Source organism: Micropterus dolomieu, linkage group LG18 (assembly GCF_021292245.1).
Source record: "Micropterus dolomieu isolate WLL.071019.BEF.003 ecotype Adirondacks linkage group LG18, ASM2129224v1, whole genome shotgun sequence".
Classification (NCBI taxonomy): Eukaryota; Metazoa; Chordata; class Actinopteri; order Centrarchiformes; family Centrarchidae; genus Micropterus; species Micropterus dolomieu.
In genome coordinates, this window is record NC_060167.1 from 3638888 (window position 1) to 3659820 (window position 20933).

The 20933-nt window shown below is 39.9% G+C and overlaps 1 protein-coding gene and 1 long non-coding RNA gene across 2 annotated transcripts in view; one reads left to right on the forward strand and one right to left on the reverse strand.

The window, feature by feature from the left end:
* LOC123987514 (dedicator of cytokinesis protein 3-like) overlaps positions 1 to 15790 on the forward strand; it is an 86121-nt gene extending 70331 nt beyond the window's left edge. Inside the window, exons 33-51 of the mRNA XM_046076474.1 lie at positions 401 to 487; positions 794 to 898; positions 1219 to 1360; positions 1518 to 1684; positions 2298 to 2384; positions 2501 to 2680; positions 3224 to 3307; positions 4425 to 4541; positions 4990 to 5120; positions 5736 to 5880; positions 6279 to 6360; positions 6526 to 6644; positions 7846 to 7933; positions 8006 to 8125; positions 9552 to 9637; positions 10641 to 12345; positions 12609 to 12740; positions 13482 to 13589; positions 15520 to 15790. Coding sequence (XP_045932430.1) covers positions 401 to 487; positions 794 to 898; positions 1219 to 1360; positions 1518 to 1684; positions 2298 to 2384; positions 2501 to 2680; positions 3224 to 3307; positions 4425 to 4541; positions 4990 to 5120; positions 5736 to 5880; positions 6279 to 6360; positions 6526 to 6644; positions 7846 to 7933; positions 8006 to 8125; positions 9552 to 9637; positions 10641 to 11330 — 2430 coding nt within the window. The 3' untranslated portion in view covers positions 11331 to 12345; positions 12609 to 12740; positions 13482 to 13589; positions 15520 to 15790. The remainder of the gene's footprint in view (positions 1 to 400; positions 488 to 793; positions 899 to 1218; positions 1361 to 1517; positions 1685 to 2297; positions 2385 to 2500; positions 2681 to 3223; positions 3308 to 4424; positions 4542 to 4989; positions 5121 to 5735; positions 5881 to 6278; positions 6361 to 6525; positions 6645 to 7845; positions 7934 to 8005; positions 8126 to 9551; positions 9638 to 10640; positions 12346 to 12608; positions 12741 to 13481; positions 13590 to 15519) is intronic.
* On the reverse strand, positions 6254 to 13250 carry LOC123987516. The gene is made up of 3 exons (XR_006829146.1): positions 12898 to 13250; positions 6458 to 6539; positions 6254 to 6381 (listed from the first exon to the last, which is right to left on the reverse strand). It is a non-coding gene; the product is annotated as an uncharacterized LOC123987516 (long non-coding RNA).
* Positions 15791 to 20933: the final 5143 nt, after the last annotated feature.

The window sequence follows — 20933 nt, forward strand, 5'->3', positions numbered from 1 at the left end:
TCTCTCTCTCTCTCTCTCTCTCTCTCTCTCTCTCTCTCTCTCTCTCTCTCTCTCTCTCTCTCTCTCTCTCTCTCTCTCTCTCTCTCTCTCTCAAAATTCAATTTAATTCAAATTAGCTTTATGTAGAAGTTATTTATGTATGTACATATTTATACCTCTCTCTCTCTCTCAATTCAATTTCATTTTAATTTCAAGTTAATTCAGCTTTATTGGCATGAATGTACAAAAGAACAACTGATTTCATACAGTTCATTAAATAAAGTAAATCAAACAGTAAAAGTGTATGTTTGTGTGTTTTAAAAAAATAAAATTAAAAAACAAAAATATTGTGTATTGAACACTGTGAGCACTGTTTTTGCATAAGAAAGCAACATGTAACTCTCTCTGTCTCTTTCTCCAGTGCTGGGAGTTTGGTATTCCTCTGTGCAGGGAGCTGGCCTTCCAGTATGAATCTCTGTATGACTACCAGAGTCTCAGCTGGATACGGGTGAGCTGCAGGACGCTGTCGGTGACTCAGAGAACACAAACACCGACAAAACACAACAGTTCTCCTATTTCTGTTAGACTATAAGACACCATTCATATGCCACTTATGTAAAAATATATCAACTGCCTCAGTCTGAGCTCTGAATAACTGATATGCACTCACATACATAATGATCTAAAAATATAACAGTAGAGTGTAAATCTGCTTTATAGATTCTGACAGTAAAAGAAATAAATTAAATTAATAATTAAATTTTGACTAAAGTATGACTCCACCCTCCTCATCTTCTTTCTTTTGTGTGTGTAGAAAATGGAGGCAGCGTATTATGACAACATTATGGAGCAGCAGCGTCTGGAGCCGGAGTTCTTCAGGGTCGGGTTCTACGGCAGGAAGTTCCCCTTCTTCCTCAGAGTGAGTTAAACATTTATCATTTAGATGAGTTGTACATTATTAACTTCTTTTAAATGCTTACAGATGCAAGTGTACTGTATAAAACATTTTCTCAGAGGTAAGTTGTTATTAATAAAACAGATAAAAGACTTAAAGATGGCGTACTAGCTAGAGTATTTATACTTTATACTAGAGTTAAACATTCGGTTCTGGAAGTAAACATATTTCTTTTAATTAAACTTATTAGTAAACGTATTACTACTTTATTTTCCCATAAACCCTCTAATAACATGCCTTTTATACTTACTTTGCTCTGTTTCGTTTGGATTTATTCACACCAGAACAAAGAGTTTGTCTGTCGCGGCCATGACTATGAAAGGCTTGAGGCCTTCCAGCAAAGGATGCTGGGAGAATTCCCACAGGCCATTGCGATGCAGCACCCCAATCAGCCAGATGAGGCCATCCTGCAGTGTGACGCACAGTGTATCCTTCAGCAAAAGAGAAAGCACCTGTTTGTCTGATTGATTGATTTTGAACAGTAATACACCGCTCACGTGTTCGTAAGGAGCAGAATGAGAAACTAAAAACCGTCCGATTCCATTTGCAGTCATTTCTTTGACCTCCCTCCTCCTCGGCTCAGACCTCCAGATCTACGCAGTGACGCCGGTACCGGACAGCGTCACCGTCCTCCAGATGGACAGAGTCCCCGATCGCATCAAGAGCTTCTACCGCGTCAACAACGTTCGCCGTTTCCGATACGACCGACCCTTCCACAAAGGACCCAAAGACCGAGACAACGAGTTCAAGGTGAGTTCAAACGCTCTTCCTCTGGTTTGGTTGCAGCTTCTACTGGTGTTAAGATTTCTTTCTCTTTGTCTGTTCTGTTTGTTTTTGAAATGCAGTCTGCACGTCGTTTCTATAATTAGACATCTATTAACTAAAAGATAGACTCTAATATAAGAGAAACTTTACAAAAAAATGTATGTGTGGATGGTAACTCGTGCAAATACTCACAAAAAATCAATGAGGAGTGTTTCTTTTTTTATTTATTTAGAAACTAAATATAGTAGTTAAACACAGTGGAGCAGTCCCATCACAATTAAACCGTAATCTGTCTGTTTCATTAACGAATTGTTTTAAAGCATTCCTCTTCAAGCCATTATAGTGTTTTCATATTCTGTCAGCTCATTACTTTAATTCACTTTGCATCGAAGGTGATTAGAAGCTTTAATAAAACCCAGTGAGACTCCAGAAGTCCAAACTGTCATAAAACAAATCTGACTTGTACAGTAGATTACAGTGTAATTTGCAATGGTTATATTTAACGATAATGATATTGGTGTAGACTAATGAGTGAGGTTTCAGGCGTTCACCTCGTGGGATCAGTTTCTCTCACTGCTTGTTGTGTCGTGTGTTTCAGAGTCTTTGGATTGAGAGGACGACCCTGATCCTCACCCACCCTCTGCCTGGCATCTCACGCTGGTTTGAGGTGGACAAGAGAGAGCTGGTGAGTGAATGAGATAGATAGACAGATATATTTTCAATACTTACTCCACCAGTTTATAAAAGTCTTTAAATTTGCTGTCCTGGACTCTCACTCTGACTCCCTCGTCTCTCACTCAGGTGGAGGTGAGTCCGTTAGAAAACGCCATCTCTGTGGTGGAGAATAAGAACCAGGAGCTGCGGACTCTGATCAGCCAGTACCAACACAAGCAGCTGCACGGCAACATCAACCTGCTCAGCATGACTCTGAACGGAGTCATCGACGCCGCCGTTAACGGAGGCATTGCCAGATACCAAGAGGTCGGAGAGAAAGTTAGAAACAATGTTAAATATTTAGCTCAGCTCATCAGGCAGAGCCGTTTCTGAAGCAGGTGTTTTACCCTGAAAATGTAAACCTGTAATAGCACATGCTAACTGAACTCCTTTTAAGGATTTTGAGTGTTGTTTAGTTGTTTTTATTCAATGTAGATAATTAAACATATAGTGGGAGGCTTGTTAAATGCTTACCAAGGTTCTTTATGACTGTAATATGTGAAATTATTAATGTTAAAGCAATAATAATAGCTTGCTTTGCTGCAATAATCCAAAAAGCAGTTGTAATTTTAACCCAAATCCACATGCAGACACATTCATAGGAACTATTGAAGCTAATGCTCAGCTGTCATCGCTGTTCAAGCTGTCTAATAATAACTGTATAACATGATAATTACATGAATTAGCGACATTAGTGGCTTCACACCAATATTAAAGATGCATGACGTTTGTGAATAAAAGTTATTTGGTAATTTAATAATAAAGTTTTACAAAGCTGAATGATTAGTTTATTTTCTTCTTTGTCCCCAGGCCTTCTTTGATAAGGAGTACATCACCAGCCACCCTGAAGACACAGAGAAGATCACACAGCTCAAAGACCTGATGCAGGAGCAGGTGAGACATTAACCAGTGTTGGCGCCGCGTGGTGAACATGCTCTGCATCTGCTTTCATTTACAAGACTGATTCTGGCTTTAGACAAAAAGTCAGGAGGTCACCAAAAATCACCAAGAGTCACCCTATAGTGAGATAGAGTGCAAATATAAACAAATAAACTAAATATTAGAATAAAGATCATAAGAAGTTAATGATAAAGATGATAGATATGAGAAGTGGCAATATAGTATGTACATTATAAAATCTGAACAGGTATATAGTTCATTCAAAACGTTTAATGATTGTGTCCATAAAATTGCATGTGATGTCTCACACTGTGACTCAGAGTTGTAATGGTTGTAATATATGGAGAAACAGAAGTCCAGGGAGAAACAGGGAGATTTAAACAGAGGAGAACAGAACAGAGCTGAAACAGACGCTGGAGCCACCTCAGCCCCTCATGCCGCCACCGTCCGTCTCACAGCATGAGCTAGATGAGCTGTAATCCTGCAAACGACAGCGACCATCAAAGACCACACAATGTCATAGTAATCAGTCCAGTAGATATAAAGTATTGTGACAAACAAGTTAACAAAGTTTAAAGTCCTGGTGACGACAAAAAGTGCTTAAATACAATCAGCACAAAACAGTTTTTTAGAATCACTCGGCTGCCAACCTGAAGACACAGAGCGGATCACACAGCTTTAAATCCTGATGCAGGAGCAGCTGAAACAGTATTTAACCGTGTCTGACTTGTCTTTGTAGAGAGGTACATAACAAGGGTCTGAAGAAGATGAAACTATAATTTTACAAACTATAATGGAACAAACAACATACTGACGGTCTTTACAGTTTAGCTAAAATGTTTTATATTGATCTTGCACGAGCAAAGGAAGTGCAGTTATGGGAGCATGAAGGTGTTTACTGCAAATTACGGTACATGGAAATCTGTCCATTAGATTTTAAAATGTATTTTGTCCAAAAAAATGGCCTAATGGTGCGACTGCAGGAAAACAAAAAGTGTAGGATTAATGCTGTCAGGAATATCTACTTGTTAAAGATTTATAAAGGAGGCAACAGCGACCCTCTCTGCAGAATAAACATTTTGTCCAATTATGTTTTGTTATTTTCCCTCAGGTCCACGTCCTAGGAGTCGGCCTGGCTGTGCACGAGAAGCTGGTGCACCCAGAAATGCGTCCCCTGCACAAGAAGCTGATAGATCAGTTCCAGATGATGAGGAGCAGCCTCTGCCATGTGAGTGCAGAAAAAAACAGACACCAACAGCATTTCAGTTTAATATGTGTCAGACTTTTTAAACTGCAGGAGAGAAAAACATACGCACAAAATATGATTAACAAAAAACTAAACCGACGTCGAGAAAGAGGAGGGTTCCTTTTATTGTAAGCATGCTGGCAGCATGGATCATCACATGGAGGAAAGCTAATTAGTAGCTTCCCCAAAGAGGATGTTATCGTGCTTCTAGCTAATATAAGTGTGTCACTGCTCATAATCTGAACTCTTTCAACTGTGAACGTTTGACCTTTTTACATCCTAATTTAATTAATGGGGATATTTTTGCTCTCCGACAACATACAGCAGCTTCAAGCACTTTTCTTTTTTAATTCTGAGTCTCGTTGGTTTTGAACTCTTGCTTTCAAACACACGTGCACATATGCGAGGGCAGTGTGAATATTCAGAGCAGTGTTTCTACGTGGCGTTGCAGGGTCTGCCCGGTTTAGAAAAGGCTGGTTCAGGAGCCAACACTCCCCGAGGGATCCTGGCCTCTCACAGCCCGCTGAGTCCCGAGAGCTTCAAACTCATGCACCGCCACAGGTCTGCAGCACACATACACACACGTTTTCACGTCCACTTCATCCTCCAGTGAGACTTTGAGATTGTTCTGTTTTGTCTTTGTGGAGCGTCATCCGTCCACACTCACATGACGTCACATCCTCATCACACGCATCTTCTTCTTACCGTCCTCTCTCTTCACAATCTGATCCCCGGTTTCATCTGCTGAGTGTCTCATTAACGATCTTTGCTTATTTCCTCACTGCATTTGTGAAGCTTCTGCAGTCGACCGCACACACCACGCTTTCTGAAGTTCTACCTTTTTCTTCCTTCCTCTCTCTCTCTCTGTCTTTTCTTTCCCATTACCCCACACCACATCTGGCTTCTTGCATGGCCTTGGCTGCAAACTCCTGCATCTCTCATTTCCACCAAATCACTTCATGCATGTTTCGGTTGTTTTTTTGCCTTCTTCCTGTTTTCGGTTGTACTCTGCATGGCTCCTCGCGCGCTCCTCCCTGTGCTTCCACCCCGTCCCTTCTCCTCTTTGCACTCCTTCCTGTCCTCCCTACTTTACCTCCTTCTCCTCTCCCTCCACCCCTCTACTTCTACCCCTCGCCTCTTCTTTCCCACCACCCGTCCTTGGTTCTCTCCTCCCAGTCCCATAGCTGTTCTGACTCCTGTGCGCAACTCCTCCTCCTCTCTCTCCTCTCACACCTCCAGTGAGACTGGGAACGTTGGCAGCCTGCTGATTCTGGCTGATGGCATGGTGGTGGAGCACCCGGAGGACTTCTACCGCATGCAGGTCAGGGTCAATGAAAGAGATCAAATTCACATGTTACAGTGCGTACGAAAACATGTAATGTATGAAAAATCAACTGCTGCTTCCAACATCTGAATATGTTGAATAGAAAACAAACAGCATGAAATAAAAAATGCAAAAGTAACACATCTTTAAATACTATTTAAGACAGATTAATGAGCTCTAATTTAAGACTTGCTGAGAGTTTAAAGTATATGACATACTGTCGGCTACTTTCTAATTAGTACATTTGAAAACAGATTGAAGGAAAGGAAAGAAGTTATATCTCAACTGTAGGTATCACGTTTTACATTCATCCACTGCTCTCATGCTGCTACGCTGTTAATGTACATATAAATATTGTAGTTTGTTTTTACTTACCAACAACTTTCTCGCTGCAGGCAAGCCCCTCCTCCTCCAGCCTTAGCTCTACTCACTCGGCGCCCTCACAGATGATGAACTCCGCGCCCTCGACCATCAGAGGTAAGCAGCTCAGATTCATTACTGCAACCCGGAAACACATTTTATCAGGAAGTCACATGAGACATACAAATATTTCTTGCCATTGAGTTCGACATACCTTTTCAGACACATGCACTCGTCAGTACTTTTTCTCTGGTAAACTGTGTCTCCTGTCTCCCCCTGCAGTCGGCTCTCCTTCTCTGCCAGACAAATACAGACACAACAGAGAAATGCTGATGCTGCTGCCGCCACACAGAGAGAGGCCGAGCAGCGCGATGTACACCAACATCACCGAGAACGGACAGGTATATATATATCCAGCTGGACGGGATCTAACTTAATGACGCTTTTAAGTTTTCAAGTTTTGAACCTGTACTTGTTTGTATCTGAAGCATAGACAGTCGTCTGTGGTAGTGACGGCTCTTTGAAGGGAGGCTGATCTTATGGCTCCCACACGGCTTTTCATTTAGTACCACTGCTGCTGCTCACTGCTTAAGTTACATTCTTATTTGTTGCAAGAAATAAAAATGCAATACATTGAAATATTCTGTCATACAGATGGTTAAAACGTTCCAGTCTGGTCCTAGTTGTATAACAAAATTAATTAAATGAAATAGTATGATTAATAAATACTTGCACAACTCTGTTCAGACACATACTTTATATTTGCTTTAGTAAAAGTAATTAGTATAATAAGTATTATTTGTTCATTGTCATGCTTTCTTTTTCCATGGGGTGAGCTGGCGATCACCGGTCTGTGGTGACTGTCTGTGTGATTTGTCCTTGTGTACGACCTAGTTATACTACTGAGTTAATTAAAATTTGTTGCTGTTCACAGTGACTAGAAGTGAACAGCAGTGTAAACATTTACACTTGAACGGCTCATCTTGCTATTAGAGAAAAGATCCAAGTCACTATAAACACAAACGAGATGCATTAAAGTCTGATTTCTGAGAAACAGCAGTGAGGTCACAGGTTTATTATTAATAATATAATCCTTATTTGTAGAGCACTTTTCAAAAACAAGTTACAAAGTGCTTTAACAAGTGTAAAGAATAATACAAAAAAAACAAAAAAAAAACCAAAGATAAGAGCATGAAAATAGTATAATATAAAATTAGTAAAATAAAATAAAAGGGATAAAATAAAGTCAAATAAGATCGGGAAATTAATATATACATTAACTGTAATGTATATTTGTTTTGATACGTGGACTGTGCGATGTCCTTTTATGCCTGCTTATTCCAGTTTTTAATGTTGTTTGAATGTTTTTGTTGATTATTTATTATTAATAATGCATCTTGCGTCTTTTTATCTTCACTGACTGTACATCGAGGGGAGTTGCACTCAAATTTTGTTGAACTACGTTCAGTGACAGTAAAGCTTTCTGATTCAGGTGCATGGAAGTACAGAAGCCACACGAGTCCTGTGGTTTATTTAAAATATAGCACCTCTCGCTGTGCCAGCAGGAACGTAACTGCTCATGTTTGACATTTTTCTCTTCAGGTAATGAACTTCCAGCGAGCGTTGTTCCATCAGGTGATCGGTCCATGTAAACCCTGCAGCGACCCCAACCTCTCTGTAGCAGAGAAAGGTAGGCGAGCTCACAGAACAGAAGTCACTCCATTTATCCTTTCTCCACTTACTCCTCTCTCCTTTCCTTCAGTCCTGACCACTCCCAGTAGCTGGAGTTTGGACAGTGGTACCAGGGAGACCCTCCCCTTCCTGTCTGCTCATGTTGGCAGTGTCATGGCGCCTCCTGTTCCCCCACGCAACCTGCCTCATGGTACGACACAACTGCTAAGTGTGTGCATTTTAAATTTCTGAGTTTTGTCTCTGGGTCACCTGCGTGTTCTGTTTGGTTTGTGTGTTTAAAATGTGTTTTGAGACTATGACTGCATGTGTGTGTTTTTGTTTGTGCATGTGTTGATGTATGTGCCCACCCCCCCACCCCCCCACCCCCCTGCAGTGTCTTTGTATGCGCCCACCCCCCCACCCCCCTGCAGTGTCTTTGTATGCAGGAGTGTGTATGCTGCTTTGTTTTAGTGTGAGTTGTTTGTTTTCCAGTCTGAATTGTCCCTGTACTTTGGTATGAACCTTGACTTACATCATTTTACTTCAGGGCTGATTCCAATTACTTTGGTCTTCTGAATCTCACTTTCTCCTGAAGAAATATTCCCAGTGAAACCTGCTCACACTGAAGTCTGAGGATTATTCTGAGCAGCGTTTGAATAACAGAGTCAGGAGGCGCTGAGCTCCCCTGAAATAAACAACAGCAAAGGTTTGAGTTTGGGCGGGTCTCATGCCGATGCTGCAGTGAACGACAGAGAGTTTAAAAAGTGTCCCGTCATCTGGAGTGTGAAATATCTGCAGCTGAATTGATCTTTTTATCAATAACTCATATGACTTGCTTGGTCTGGACACGTGCAGGGTGTTTTCTCTGTGTCATGACTGTGGGCTGCTTTCGTGTGGTTTTGTTTTGTGCGCCTATGTTTCGATTTGATGTCCGATATTCGCAGCGCCCGGGCTAACAAAGATGTTATGAGACGAGAACAGACATCTCCCTCTGAGGGTGCGAGCAATACGTGAAAACCTAGCGGCTCTTTCCCGACCAAACACCTGGTCAGCCACAAAAACTAAAGTTCTGAATAGACTAATAATCAGTAATCGACAGTAAGCGGTGAGTTATCTTTTATATTCCAACGTTGATCCTTTTTCTAAGCTTTAAGCATCATAAATAGTGTCTGCAAACTGGGGATGGGTTGAAATGTTCAGATGCTGAGATCTTAAAACCTCAGCACATAAAATCAATCAGGAAACTGTGTGCATGACGAGATACACCACAGTTTGATTCGGCTGAACTGACCCTTTCTGAAAATGATTCAAAACCCACTGACCAGCGTAGCAGCTCCCCAGAAAATCCCCATAAAAGCTGGAATTTAAAGGACTTCAGAGGCTGTTTGAAAGATCCCCTTCAAACACCTCCCCTCCCACACTCTCCTCCACCTCCTCCCTCCTCCTCTTGCCCTCTTCTACTTCTCCCTTTCTCTTCTCCTTCTGTCCATCATCTTACTCTTCTTCCTCCCGGCCATTTCTTCTCTCACCTTCCACCCCTCACCACCTCCTCTTCCTCCTCCTCCTCTTCTTCTTCGCCGGTCTGAGGTGTGCGTGTGCATCTCTCTCAGTCAGTCCTGCTGTGTCTCCCCCTGTAGGGCAACACCTGTCGATGCACTTTGACGCTTTCCACCACCAGGTCAGCGACCTCCCTCCAGCTCTCCCTGCGCGCTCCTTAAGAAAGGTACCCTCCTGCTCCTCTTCCTCGTCCTCCTCCTCACTCCTGCTGTCGGTCTGGATGACTGTCTGTCTGTCTGTCTGTCTGTCTGCACTCCAAGAGGAACATAACTATCTGTGTTTCTTTGTGTCCACTTAGTTTGTACCACAGTTAGGACAGTTTACAACCTCACTGTTTTCATCTCTGGACAGCTTTGGTATGATGTGCAAGAAATGGGCTTTTTAAATTAAAAATAAATCACAAACTACAACATTTTGGATTAAAAAAACACTCAAAAATTGTGATGCTGCAGTGCATTTACGACTGGAGGAGGCAACAAGCCATCCAGAGAAATTAATCTGTCCCTGTGTGCTTTTCCAAATTTTCCTCTCAGGCCATTTTTTGAATGAAAACTTTGAGTTGAAGATAATCAGAGATGTCAGGTGCTGTCACTGTAACAGAAGCAGAGAGTGCCAAGATTCAAACATTTCTGCATTTCCTCTCATTTTCTGTATGTTCTGTCCCTTTTATTTAGTTTTTACTCCTCGTGTACTTCTCTAACCTCTTTGTTGTCAATTTGATTCCTAAACACAACAAAAATGTGACTTATTCAGTTCATCCTGTCCTTTTGTGGCGGTGCAGAGAGAGATTTTCCTGTCTTTGAGCTGTCTGTGCTGTATACCGCACCTGGTGGAGTGACTTTTGGGAGCTGCTGTTTCCATCTCGAGCTGTTTGAATCAAAAATAGATTTTAAAAAATAGCACACAGTTTAAATGCAGTCTTTAAAGACTGGAAGTCTGATGGATGAATGCTGACGATGATGATTGATGATAATTATATTTTGCCGTATTTCAGTATTGTTTTCATCATTTCGGTAAATGTAACATTATCTTCAGATCATCACATTAAAAATAGTTAAATAGTTAATAGAGATTAAACAGCCGTGATGTTTGCATAACTCTGTTTAACAGTGAACACACTGGCTGTCCCTGTTAACTCTCTATCTGCCGCTCTGCCCCCCCCTCCCCAGTCTCCGCTGCACCCTATACCTGCCTCGCCCACCAGTCCACAGTCCATCCTGGATGGCAGTAACTCCACCTTGTCGGGCAGCGCCAGCTCTGGAGTCTCCTCCCTCAGCGAGAGCAACTTCGGCGGCCCCGCCTCCTCTTCAGACCCCCCGGCCAGCCGCACAGACACCCTGGAGTCTGTCCCCAGCAGCCAGACCTGGACCACCGACCAGGAAGACCTGGACTCGCCTTACCAGCCCGTCAGGTACAGCATCTCCGAGCCTGATGTCCTGGACGGAGTCAAACCCCCGCCCTGCCGCAGCCAATCCGCCCCGGGAGGCGTCACCCCGGCCCAGGCAGGCGGCCAAACCCATCCCCAGGCCCCGGGTGCGGCCTCCACCGGAGCTCCACAACAACCACAGCAGCAGGAGGGGCTGCCACACCCCCAACACCACCACTACTACCACCACTTTCACCCGCACTACCTCCCCCACCACCCGCCGCTCTACCACCTCCACGAGCCCCCGCCAGCCCTGCCCCCCAAGCCTTACCTCAGAGAGGGGTGTATCCCTGAAGAAGACCCCCTTAACACCCAGTCCGCACCCCCTCCTCCTGCACCCCGGCCCATGCCACGCAAGATCTCCCAGCCCATAATCGCAGCCACCAAGGATGAGCAAGCTAAAGTGGCGTGGGAGCACGGCATCAGTGAGTGACGATGGTGAAACGTGCACGATTTAAAACGAACAGAATATAAACTCTTTTCAGAAGAGAGGAAGAAGCGCCGAACTGAGAGAAACTGTCAGATCCCCCCCCCCCCAGATGTCCTGATAACCAACTAATCACTGAAAAGGAGAAGCTGGAAAGATGAAGGTTAAACTGATCTGCGCTCTCACTCCTCACCCTCAGCACGCCAGCTCCGTGTCCTTAGCTTTCAGCATTTAACCTTCACGTCCTTGTATGAGCACACAAAGCTTGATTTATTTGCTTGAATCAACTATTTAATCACCTTTTTTTTTTCACGAAAATGTCCAAAAAGTCCATATTTCTAAATTCAGTCGCACCTGTACTGAAATTGCACAGATAATTATCCATCTCATGTTAGTTATTGGTTTCATTTTCATTGATAACATTACTCAAACGTTATCATTCAGAAGGTTAAAGATGTTAAATAATAAAATAACAACAAGGGATTATTCCCTGTTGTTACTTCGCTCTGGAGATATTTAGACAAGCTGCACTTTAACAAAGCAACAGAGCACCAAAACACACGAGAATCTAATCAAATATTTTTTATAAATATAAAACTGGAGAGACAGTTATTAGGGGTTATGGGATTATTTAGATGCTACATAAAGATAAAGTAAAAATCTTATTGAAAGCATGACAAAGACAAAGAAATTGTAATATTGAAGCCAAAACTTCAGTTCAAGAATCAAACAAACGATTTATTGAGATCCTCCCCCTTCATGTTCTTCGTCAGATAAACGTGACGCAGCCGAAATGTATTTATATTTTCCAACACAGAAATCAAAGTATGTAGATAAATGTAATACAGTATATAGAAGTATATAAATATAATTTATATTTAATCCTTGTTGAAGGTGAAACCTGTGTAGAAATATGCAAGATGAACGGCTTCCTGAGCCGCCAGTAGCTGCTTGATGATACACGACGTGAGGACGCCTCTCGCACAAACACTCTGAAATTTGCATCCCACAATTTTCAGAGGTTAAAGAAATAATTTTATTTAAGCTTTCGATGTTTAAAAAGTCAATTTAACTTTTTTTTTTTTTAAAGCTGAGGAGGAACTCAAGGGAGGAACCTGTAAATGTGTTTGAGGCTTCAGATGGATGATGTTTATAGAGAATATTAACTATAAGAAATACTTGCTACTTTGCTTTTTGCCATTTTTTTTTTTTTTATGAAAGAAATGACTGTACATTTTTTAACGAGGAAACTCTTTTGTATGCATGTTCATTCATCTTAAACAGAGACTGTGGGAGAGATCCACAAAGGTAAACCACTGGAAGCTCTGGGGAACTTCTGTGCACTGACGACTTTGTAGTTTAGGAAGCGGAACCAGATTTAATCTTGGTGATACTGGTGTACAAGTACTGTGAAAGGTACTACTTTTTGTATTTTGTTTGTTTGTGTTAAAAATATAAAACTTTTTACTTTCAGCCACCTGTTTAGATTATGTACATAGTGTCATCCTGTAATCTCTCCTCTGCTTTTTGGTTGAAGTGAACATAAGTGAACTGTGAACAGCTGTTAGCTCACCTGCTTTAGCTTCTTCTGTCACAGCTGTTTGAAATGCCGGATCATGTTCTTACTATAACAACTGGAATCCAGGAAGACTAGCTGTGCTTTAGGGATCAGCTAAAAACAAATAACCGGAGATTTTCTGTGCACAGACCTGGATCACAAAGTCTAAAAGAGGCTCTTAAAGAAACAGGAAACTCAAAGTACTGAATTTGTGGTTTTGCAGAAAGCTCCTAGAAATTTCCTTTACTGATGATCTTAATAATGACCATGTTTGTTTCTTTTGCTGTATTTTTATTTGATCTAAATATTCTTTATTCTTTCTTTATTTCCTGCATCAAACGCTGGGTTTCAAACAGTAAAATGTTCAGTCCAAAACTACCTGATGTGTGATTGACAGGTTTTCACTGCAGACAAATTAACGACCTGGACACAAAATTAACTGCAGCCATCGTTATGATGTTATTAGTTCCACCTGTGTTTATGCTGCTGCAACAAGTCAAACTAGTCAAAGGTCTGATGAACATTATCGACACTATCAGAGGACAAATGTGAACTTAAATCTGGATTCTTCACCAAGTGAAATAAAATTAATATTTCAGCCCGAACAGGACGCAAAACAAGCAGTTTACAGAGTGAAGAGTCTTTGTGAAGGTTTTCTGCAGGGTGCTGCATTACTGCTGCTGGAGTTTCCTTCAGCTCTGCAGCAGGTGAGTGGTTTTCCAAATTAATATGAATTCACACCAACAGTATATTTTTGTCAGTATTTAACATTTGTAAACAGCTTGTCCTCTTCGCCTCAGAGTTAAATACAGATCTTGTTTGTTTGGCCCTGAGGTTTTAAAGATGAATTTATTCGCCTCGTCAGTGTTCAGCACAAACTAGCTTTCTATTCAGTTTCATGTTGGACTGAAATGGAGAAGGTGCTCTGTTTTTATTTGAGGTTGTTGATGGCTGTGGGTGTTAGGATTCAAATGTTGCAGACGTGTGGAGCTGTTGGTTTGAGGCTTCGAGCTCGGTCACATCACTTTGTGGCTTTCTTAATTTAACTTGCATTGTATAGAAACACTTCTACTGTTTTGACGTCTGGATCACATGTTGTTTCTGATGGTGTTTGGTGTAACTCCACATTATGTTTATCTCATCGTGTAAGACTTTGGATTCGGTCTTTAAGACATCAGTCACCTCAGGAGTTGAGGACCTGGGACATTTTCTTTGTTCTAGTTGCAACATCCTTCTGCTTAATGCCAAATTATCACTGTTAACAGTGTATCTGGGTTATTATGGGAACCAAAGGAAGCTTAAACTCTGGGTTAAAGGTGTGAATATGATTCAGTTTGGCATCTGCTAATTACCAGATTTATAATTGGAAGCATGTGAGCAGGAGCACAGTGTACCCACTCTGTGTGGCGATGTGAAGGGAAGCCATTTACCACTTGGTTTAAATTCTATTAAAAATTAAATGGGACAAATGTTAACTTGGTTTTGAGAGTGATGTGAGGTCTAATTTAACAGTCCTGCAACAGATCCTCCCTAACGAAGGTTATAATGTTCACTTTTTATTGAGCCTGTTACACAGAGGAGTTTCTGCTAACCTACCCTCTGTTGATATTTAAGTGTTTATTTTGAATATATGTAAACCAGAAACATCTGACAAATAGCAATTCAGTAGTAAATCAAAATTATTAACTAACACAGTAATAAACTAAAAATTATAATTACAGCCAAAGACATTTTTGAAACTTGTCTATTTTACATATTTGTACACCAGAAGGAGGGGGGGAAAAAACGTAATTAAATCCACCCCGTGTCCACAAATCAAATACCTATACATTGTGGACTAAATAATAGGAACACCTGTCAGTATAAGCACCACAAACTGAAGCCACAATGAGTTGACTCAACACCTCTGAACATTAAAACCTTCATGAAGGATTTAGCACAGGCCTGTTGCATCGTTTAAGCAGACTGTCGTTACACTCGTAATCCTCATGTGTTAACACGTTCCCACAGTCAATTATCCAAACCTTCAATTATCCAAACCTTCACTAGATTATCCACATTTTTGTTTATTAAAAAAAAAAACTATGCAAAGCTTCTTATGATCAGAGATTTTCTTTAATTCGACGTCCAGTTTGAGTTATTTGCTGTTTCTTTAAAGAGCTGAAGTTTTGGTTCCTTTGGACTTTTTCTTCACACTTTTTGACTTTATTACATTCTTGAGTTTTTGCTTTAGAGCAAGTTGGTACTTTGTAAAAGTGACAAAAGCAAAGTAGGGGGCTGAGTTTATGTGCTAACTAACAGCTGAAGTACACAGTTTGACTTTGTACACAGTCTGAAGATAATTCTCTCACCTGTTAGATTAGCAGTGAGCATGTAGTGACACTAAAACCACTGAACACACTTTGTGTTTTCTAAAAAGCTGTGATGGATGAAGTGAAGGGAAAGCAGATTCAGTGCACGGAGGAGACGGGTGGATTTCTGTGTACATAAACAGGAGAGAGTGTATTTATACAGATCATGAAGGGCAAACCTGTAAACATGTAGATGTGATCGTCTTGTACTTTCTGATGTGAAACTGTTTTTAAACCTTCAACAACAAACAACACAAGTTCCTTTTGTCTAATTATTCTGTTTCAGGGCAGCTGAGGGGAGGTTCATCTTTATTTTGTGTATTTTGCATCAACGACAGATCCAGAGTACTGCGATGATATTCCTTTGTACTATGATGCTAATCAGAAGTATTTCTTGTATATAAAAGTCTTTATTGTGTTAGCATGGGTATAAACTGTGACGTGTACGACAGTAGATGTAAATACTCACGTTTTTTTTCCTACTCACTAAACAAACTGCTGTGTTGTGGATTCATGATTTAATGACAAACATTAAACAATAATGTTTTATTGACTCAGCTACGACTCGGCCTGCTTTCATTTCACATCAAGTTAAACTGCGAAGGCACACGGGCTGCAGTCTTTAACAGCGTTGGAATAACATCCTTTACTAAAGTAAAACGGGCAACACCAGAGTAAAAACACTACAGTAAAAGTATTGTAAGCAGAATTTACTTTAAAGTAAAAGTATTCACTTTGCAGCCAACATGGTCCGTCAGGTATTACTTTATTATTAGTGATACATCAAAGCAGGATTTAAAATCTTGTAACAGGTCCAGCTGATTGTATTACCTGTTTGGTGGTTTCATTTACTTTATAACAGGGTCTGTTCTTTTATATTCTCACTACAGGTTCTTAAAATCTTAATCTGCAAAGTAACCAAAACCTACAGCTGACAGATAAATGTAGTTCTTATACCATGACCACTGACTTTACCTGCAGAACAGGTTTTACTATATGATATGTATTTTAATTTGAATACATACAAATATATTTCTCTGAGTTTACAAGTAGGAACTCCGACTTCAAGTGGCGTCCTGGAATGCAGAAAAGTACCTCCAGAATTTGAATAAATATATTACTAAAGTAAATGTATTTAGTTTTACTGCTGCTTTGGTTTCTCTTTTAAACATTTTACATGTTTAAATAATTCATTTAAACCGTTTGAGGCAGAAAGAGGTCAAACCACGAACACTTCCTCTTAACACCTCTAACTCGCACTTCCTGTGGTCTTCTTCTTCTTCTATCCACTTTCCCTGTATTGATTGCACTTTTTTTGTTAACTTATTACTTTCGGTATTTACCCCCATTGATGTGATGCATACTGTGAGCTCTTACTAGTATGTATTGTCAGTTGTAGATCTGTATTTGAGGCTCTGTTGATGTTTGTATGCTGTTCCTCAAATGTAAGTCGCTTTGGATAAAAGCATCTGCCAAATGAGTAAATGTAACTTGTAGAACAAAACTCTGTACTTGTATGTTAAAACTTTAACTTGTATATGATATTCACACGTGAGCTGAATGTGTAGACTGATATTTACATGAATGCAAACATGTAATGCAACACTTACTTCCAGTACAACTCTGTGAGTACAACCTCTCCATGGCCACAGCGAGGTTGTACTCAGAACATTCAGAACACGGGTGTGTGAATATTTTTGCATTGACAATTTCAACATGCAAGTACAGACCATTGTTCTACAAGTGCTCACATCGAGTCTACAAGCTCTCGCATCTTGCACCATATTTACCTGCATACTTTGAAGAGGCTGACCCTTAGGTTGGGAACCTCTGGACAAAATAAAGTAGTTATAATTGGCTCCACCTCGAGCAGTTGTGGTAGATGCATCTAATGTTGATGCAACAATCGAATATTAGTCACAGCAGACATTTTACTGCTGACAGAGTACCTTTTACTCAAATGGTAGGTGGTGATGGCGCAGTGGATAAGACACATGCCTTTGGTGTGAGAGACTCCACCTAGTGTGCGACCTCTGACACAAAGAGCAGTTGTAAGTCACTCTGGATAAAAGCCTCGGCTAAATGAATAACTGTTTACTAAATGTTTTTTCTTCCAATGTCTGTCCAAAGCATTCCTGCTAAATAACTACGTATCTGTCTGGTGAACATATTAACACAATGAGAGCACAAAGTGACGATCACCCACAGTCCAGATAAAAACCTCACCTTATTATTCAGGAACCCCGACACGGACGTCATTCTGTGTGATACTAAGCTCAAGTCTTTGCTTTTTAAATTCAGTCCCTTTTTCGAATCAGATGACTAGAAGATTCTTTCAGACTGACTGTTTTTAGTTTTATTCTTAAACCAAGATTTATTTTTAAACTTTAACTTGAAGTTCAATGAGGAGAGTCTGTAAAGAAATGTCGAGCTGCTAAGAAACTGTTTTAAAACTTCCAAGAGCTTCAAGCTTCAGAATATAACTAACAATAATGTGATTGTTTTATAATCCTGTTACTCACATAGGGCTGCAACTAATCATTTTCATAGTCGACTAATCTGTTAATTATTTGATTAATCGACTAGTCACGATTATTGGTCACCCCCTAACCCTAATTAAACCATTTAACTAATGAAATATCTTTCAAGTGAATTACTGATCTCTAACACACAGCCTGAGGTTTACTATTCAGAATGAACACTAGTATCAACGCCAGGGGGAAACCAGGGAAGAAGACAGCGTAGGATACTCCTGTAATTCACAGATTTATTATTGCATTTAACTTTCTCTTAGTCAGCAGCGTCCATGAGACCTCAAAAAGCAAAAATAAAACAAGAACGATGGAGCGGCTGCTTCAAGAGAACAGCCGGGCTTCATCACCCAAAACAATAAGCTCATAATCTGATTTACTGCCAAGTAGATTTTAACTTTAAAACTTTATAAAGATTTTTGCTTTGGAACTATAGAAAATAAAAGCACATTAGAAGCAAGTACTATAACCACAGCTGTACACAAACCACAGTTGCACATCAAGATTATTATTTATAATTATATTTTTCCAGTGGATAATCACATTTTGACAACAAAGTAAAACAAAAACAACAAACAAGGTTCAGAAATAAAATGGAGTAACCTCCGTGTGGCCCAGCATACAGATACATGATAGGAGACGAGATTAAAACGTGACTATATTTCTCATCAGGAGAAAAAGTCTCACAAAACTTTAATAGTGAAAAAAAGTTAATTTTTATAGCAGTTTCCATTTTTTTGTATACAATTGTAAATCTGATTCTGTAAAATCAGTGAGAACCCAACTGTTTTATGTATTTAGTCAATAACAAATGTCTCATTTTGAACAGAAGAATTACTGTGTGTACATCTGCTTTTTAAATTACATTCAAATGTAAAATCACTGATTATCTATAAATAAATGTGGCTCATTATATGAAAGGATTATGTCCTATTAAATACAAATAACATTTCTCTCCTGTCTTTTCGAACAAATCATCTCTTATAGTTGCCATTGTGAACTCATAACCTGCAGAAATGTTGGTCATTTCGATTAAAAAACATTTTCCCTGTAATTTTCTTTAACAACCTGCTGTAAAATGTACAGTTAAGTTAGAGAAGTGCTCTAGTGATTGTCTGTCATGATGATAGACAATGAAACCTTTAACCCTGACTGGACTGGCAAGTACTTTTTATTTTCTATTTTGTAAAACATTAATTTCCATTAGTTAACAATGTGTCATTTCAAAAAGTTAAACTGTTTTAAATAGGCAGCTGAAAATGTTTGGCCCATGTACATTTCCTGGTTTTAAAATCTGGACCAACTGAATAACACTGCTATTGTAACGTTGTTGAGCTGCTTTATGTACAAATTGTCAAAACCCCTCTGTGTAACCAAAAACTGACCATAACACGTTTCACAAGGATCTGTTAGATTACAGATTTACAATTTACAGTATATACAGCATGTATAAAAAAACAGCATTGGACTAATCTACATGATTCAGTACATTCACACACACCTTTACACCTCCTCTGAATGAGCTCTACAAAAACGCTTTTCCTGGGCACGAGAACCTGCAGAAAAGAAAAGTACATAAAGTCAACTTTTATATAATACACACACATGATTAGTGGCCACACAAACAGATTTACCCCCTTCTAAAAAGATCATGTGTAAAGTCAATCATCTCATCAGAAGCCTGTTTTCAAACAGTTCATAGCGGAGATCAACTGAAAAGTTCTGAATAGTTTAATTCAGTTCATGAATGAATTAGTTTTAGAGATGACTCAGTGTTCAGCGTTACCCTGAGGTCCACCTCCAAACAAACATCCTAAACCTGTGAAATCACATTTAACAATGTGATCATTTCAGCTTCCACCACTACAGAAACCCACTGTGCTGCCAAATGAAGCTCTCTGCTCACACAAGTCTTTGTTAACAGGAATGTTTAAGAGTCAATCACAGCTGGGAGACACAGAGCCGACAGTTTATGGATCTCCACCTGCAGAATATAAACTACACACAGAAAGTAAGAACATTTGTGTTTGGAGTGTTTCTTTGATGTAATAATGCTTCTTGGCAGTAAATCTTACAGCAGTGGAAAACCTGTTTATGTCCTTTTTAAATGGTGTAACTCACACACTCCGCTCTGCTGCTCATCCCACAAATGCACGTTTCTTACAAATGAAATAATTGTACTTACATCCTTTTTGTTCATAGATTATGATTAAGTCATGTATAACATTCAACCTGCAACTATTGTTGGAGCTGGAACCAGAGAAGGTTTTGGCGTTTTTGCTTGACTTTAAGTATTAATCTATTATTGAACTGCCTGATAACTAATAAATTAATGATTTCCGCTAACTAACCTATTGTTACTTGAACTACGGAGCTGCTCATATGAATGAACAGCTGAGTCAAAACTTTTTAAGAACCTGAGGACAAATCTGACCTCAGAGTAAGAAAACTTGGTAGCACGTTACATTATAGGTTGGTAATAACTTGGGAACATTTTTATTTTAAAGATAAAGTAATAGCTTGGTTTTAACAATGGGTGTATCTAGGGCTGGAAGATTTGACCTAACATCACAATTAAATATTTTACCACGATTAATGAACTTTGTTTTGTTTGTCCTCATAGTTCACTGACCAGGTTTGTGCTGTCGATATGCTCTATTAAATACTATTAATGTTAAATATATCAAATATACTATTAAAGGTAACTCATGAATGTCATAAGTCGTTTTTTGCTAACTGATACGTAATGTTGACGGAAGTCGGGAGTGCAGCGGCGGAGACTCTGTGGTGCTACGACAAAGAATGTCCCCCCTGTATTTGGTGCTACTAACATTTTATGATTAATATCAATGTGCAACTAATGATTTTCACCTGCACACTGAGCAAGCAGGGTAACACTCAACGCTCTGCTGGCTGCCTCTCCTCATTCATCAAAGGACGTCTACATGACAGGTGCTGCTGTAAGAGCAGGAAGTTGTCAGGTTACAGCTCCGTCCTGTACACATACTGAACATCCTACTGAAATTATATCTGTTTTCTGGTTGGTCAGTAAAAGGATGGACATTTAACATCTATTCTGGGCTTCAGACTCCGGTCAAGAAGCTGAGCAGGACTGGATGGGGTGAAGTCACATGACTACACATGCTGTAGTATGTTGTTAAGAGGAAAG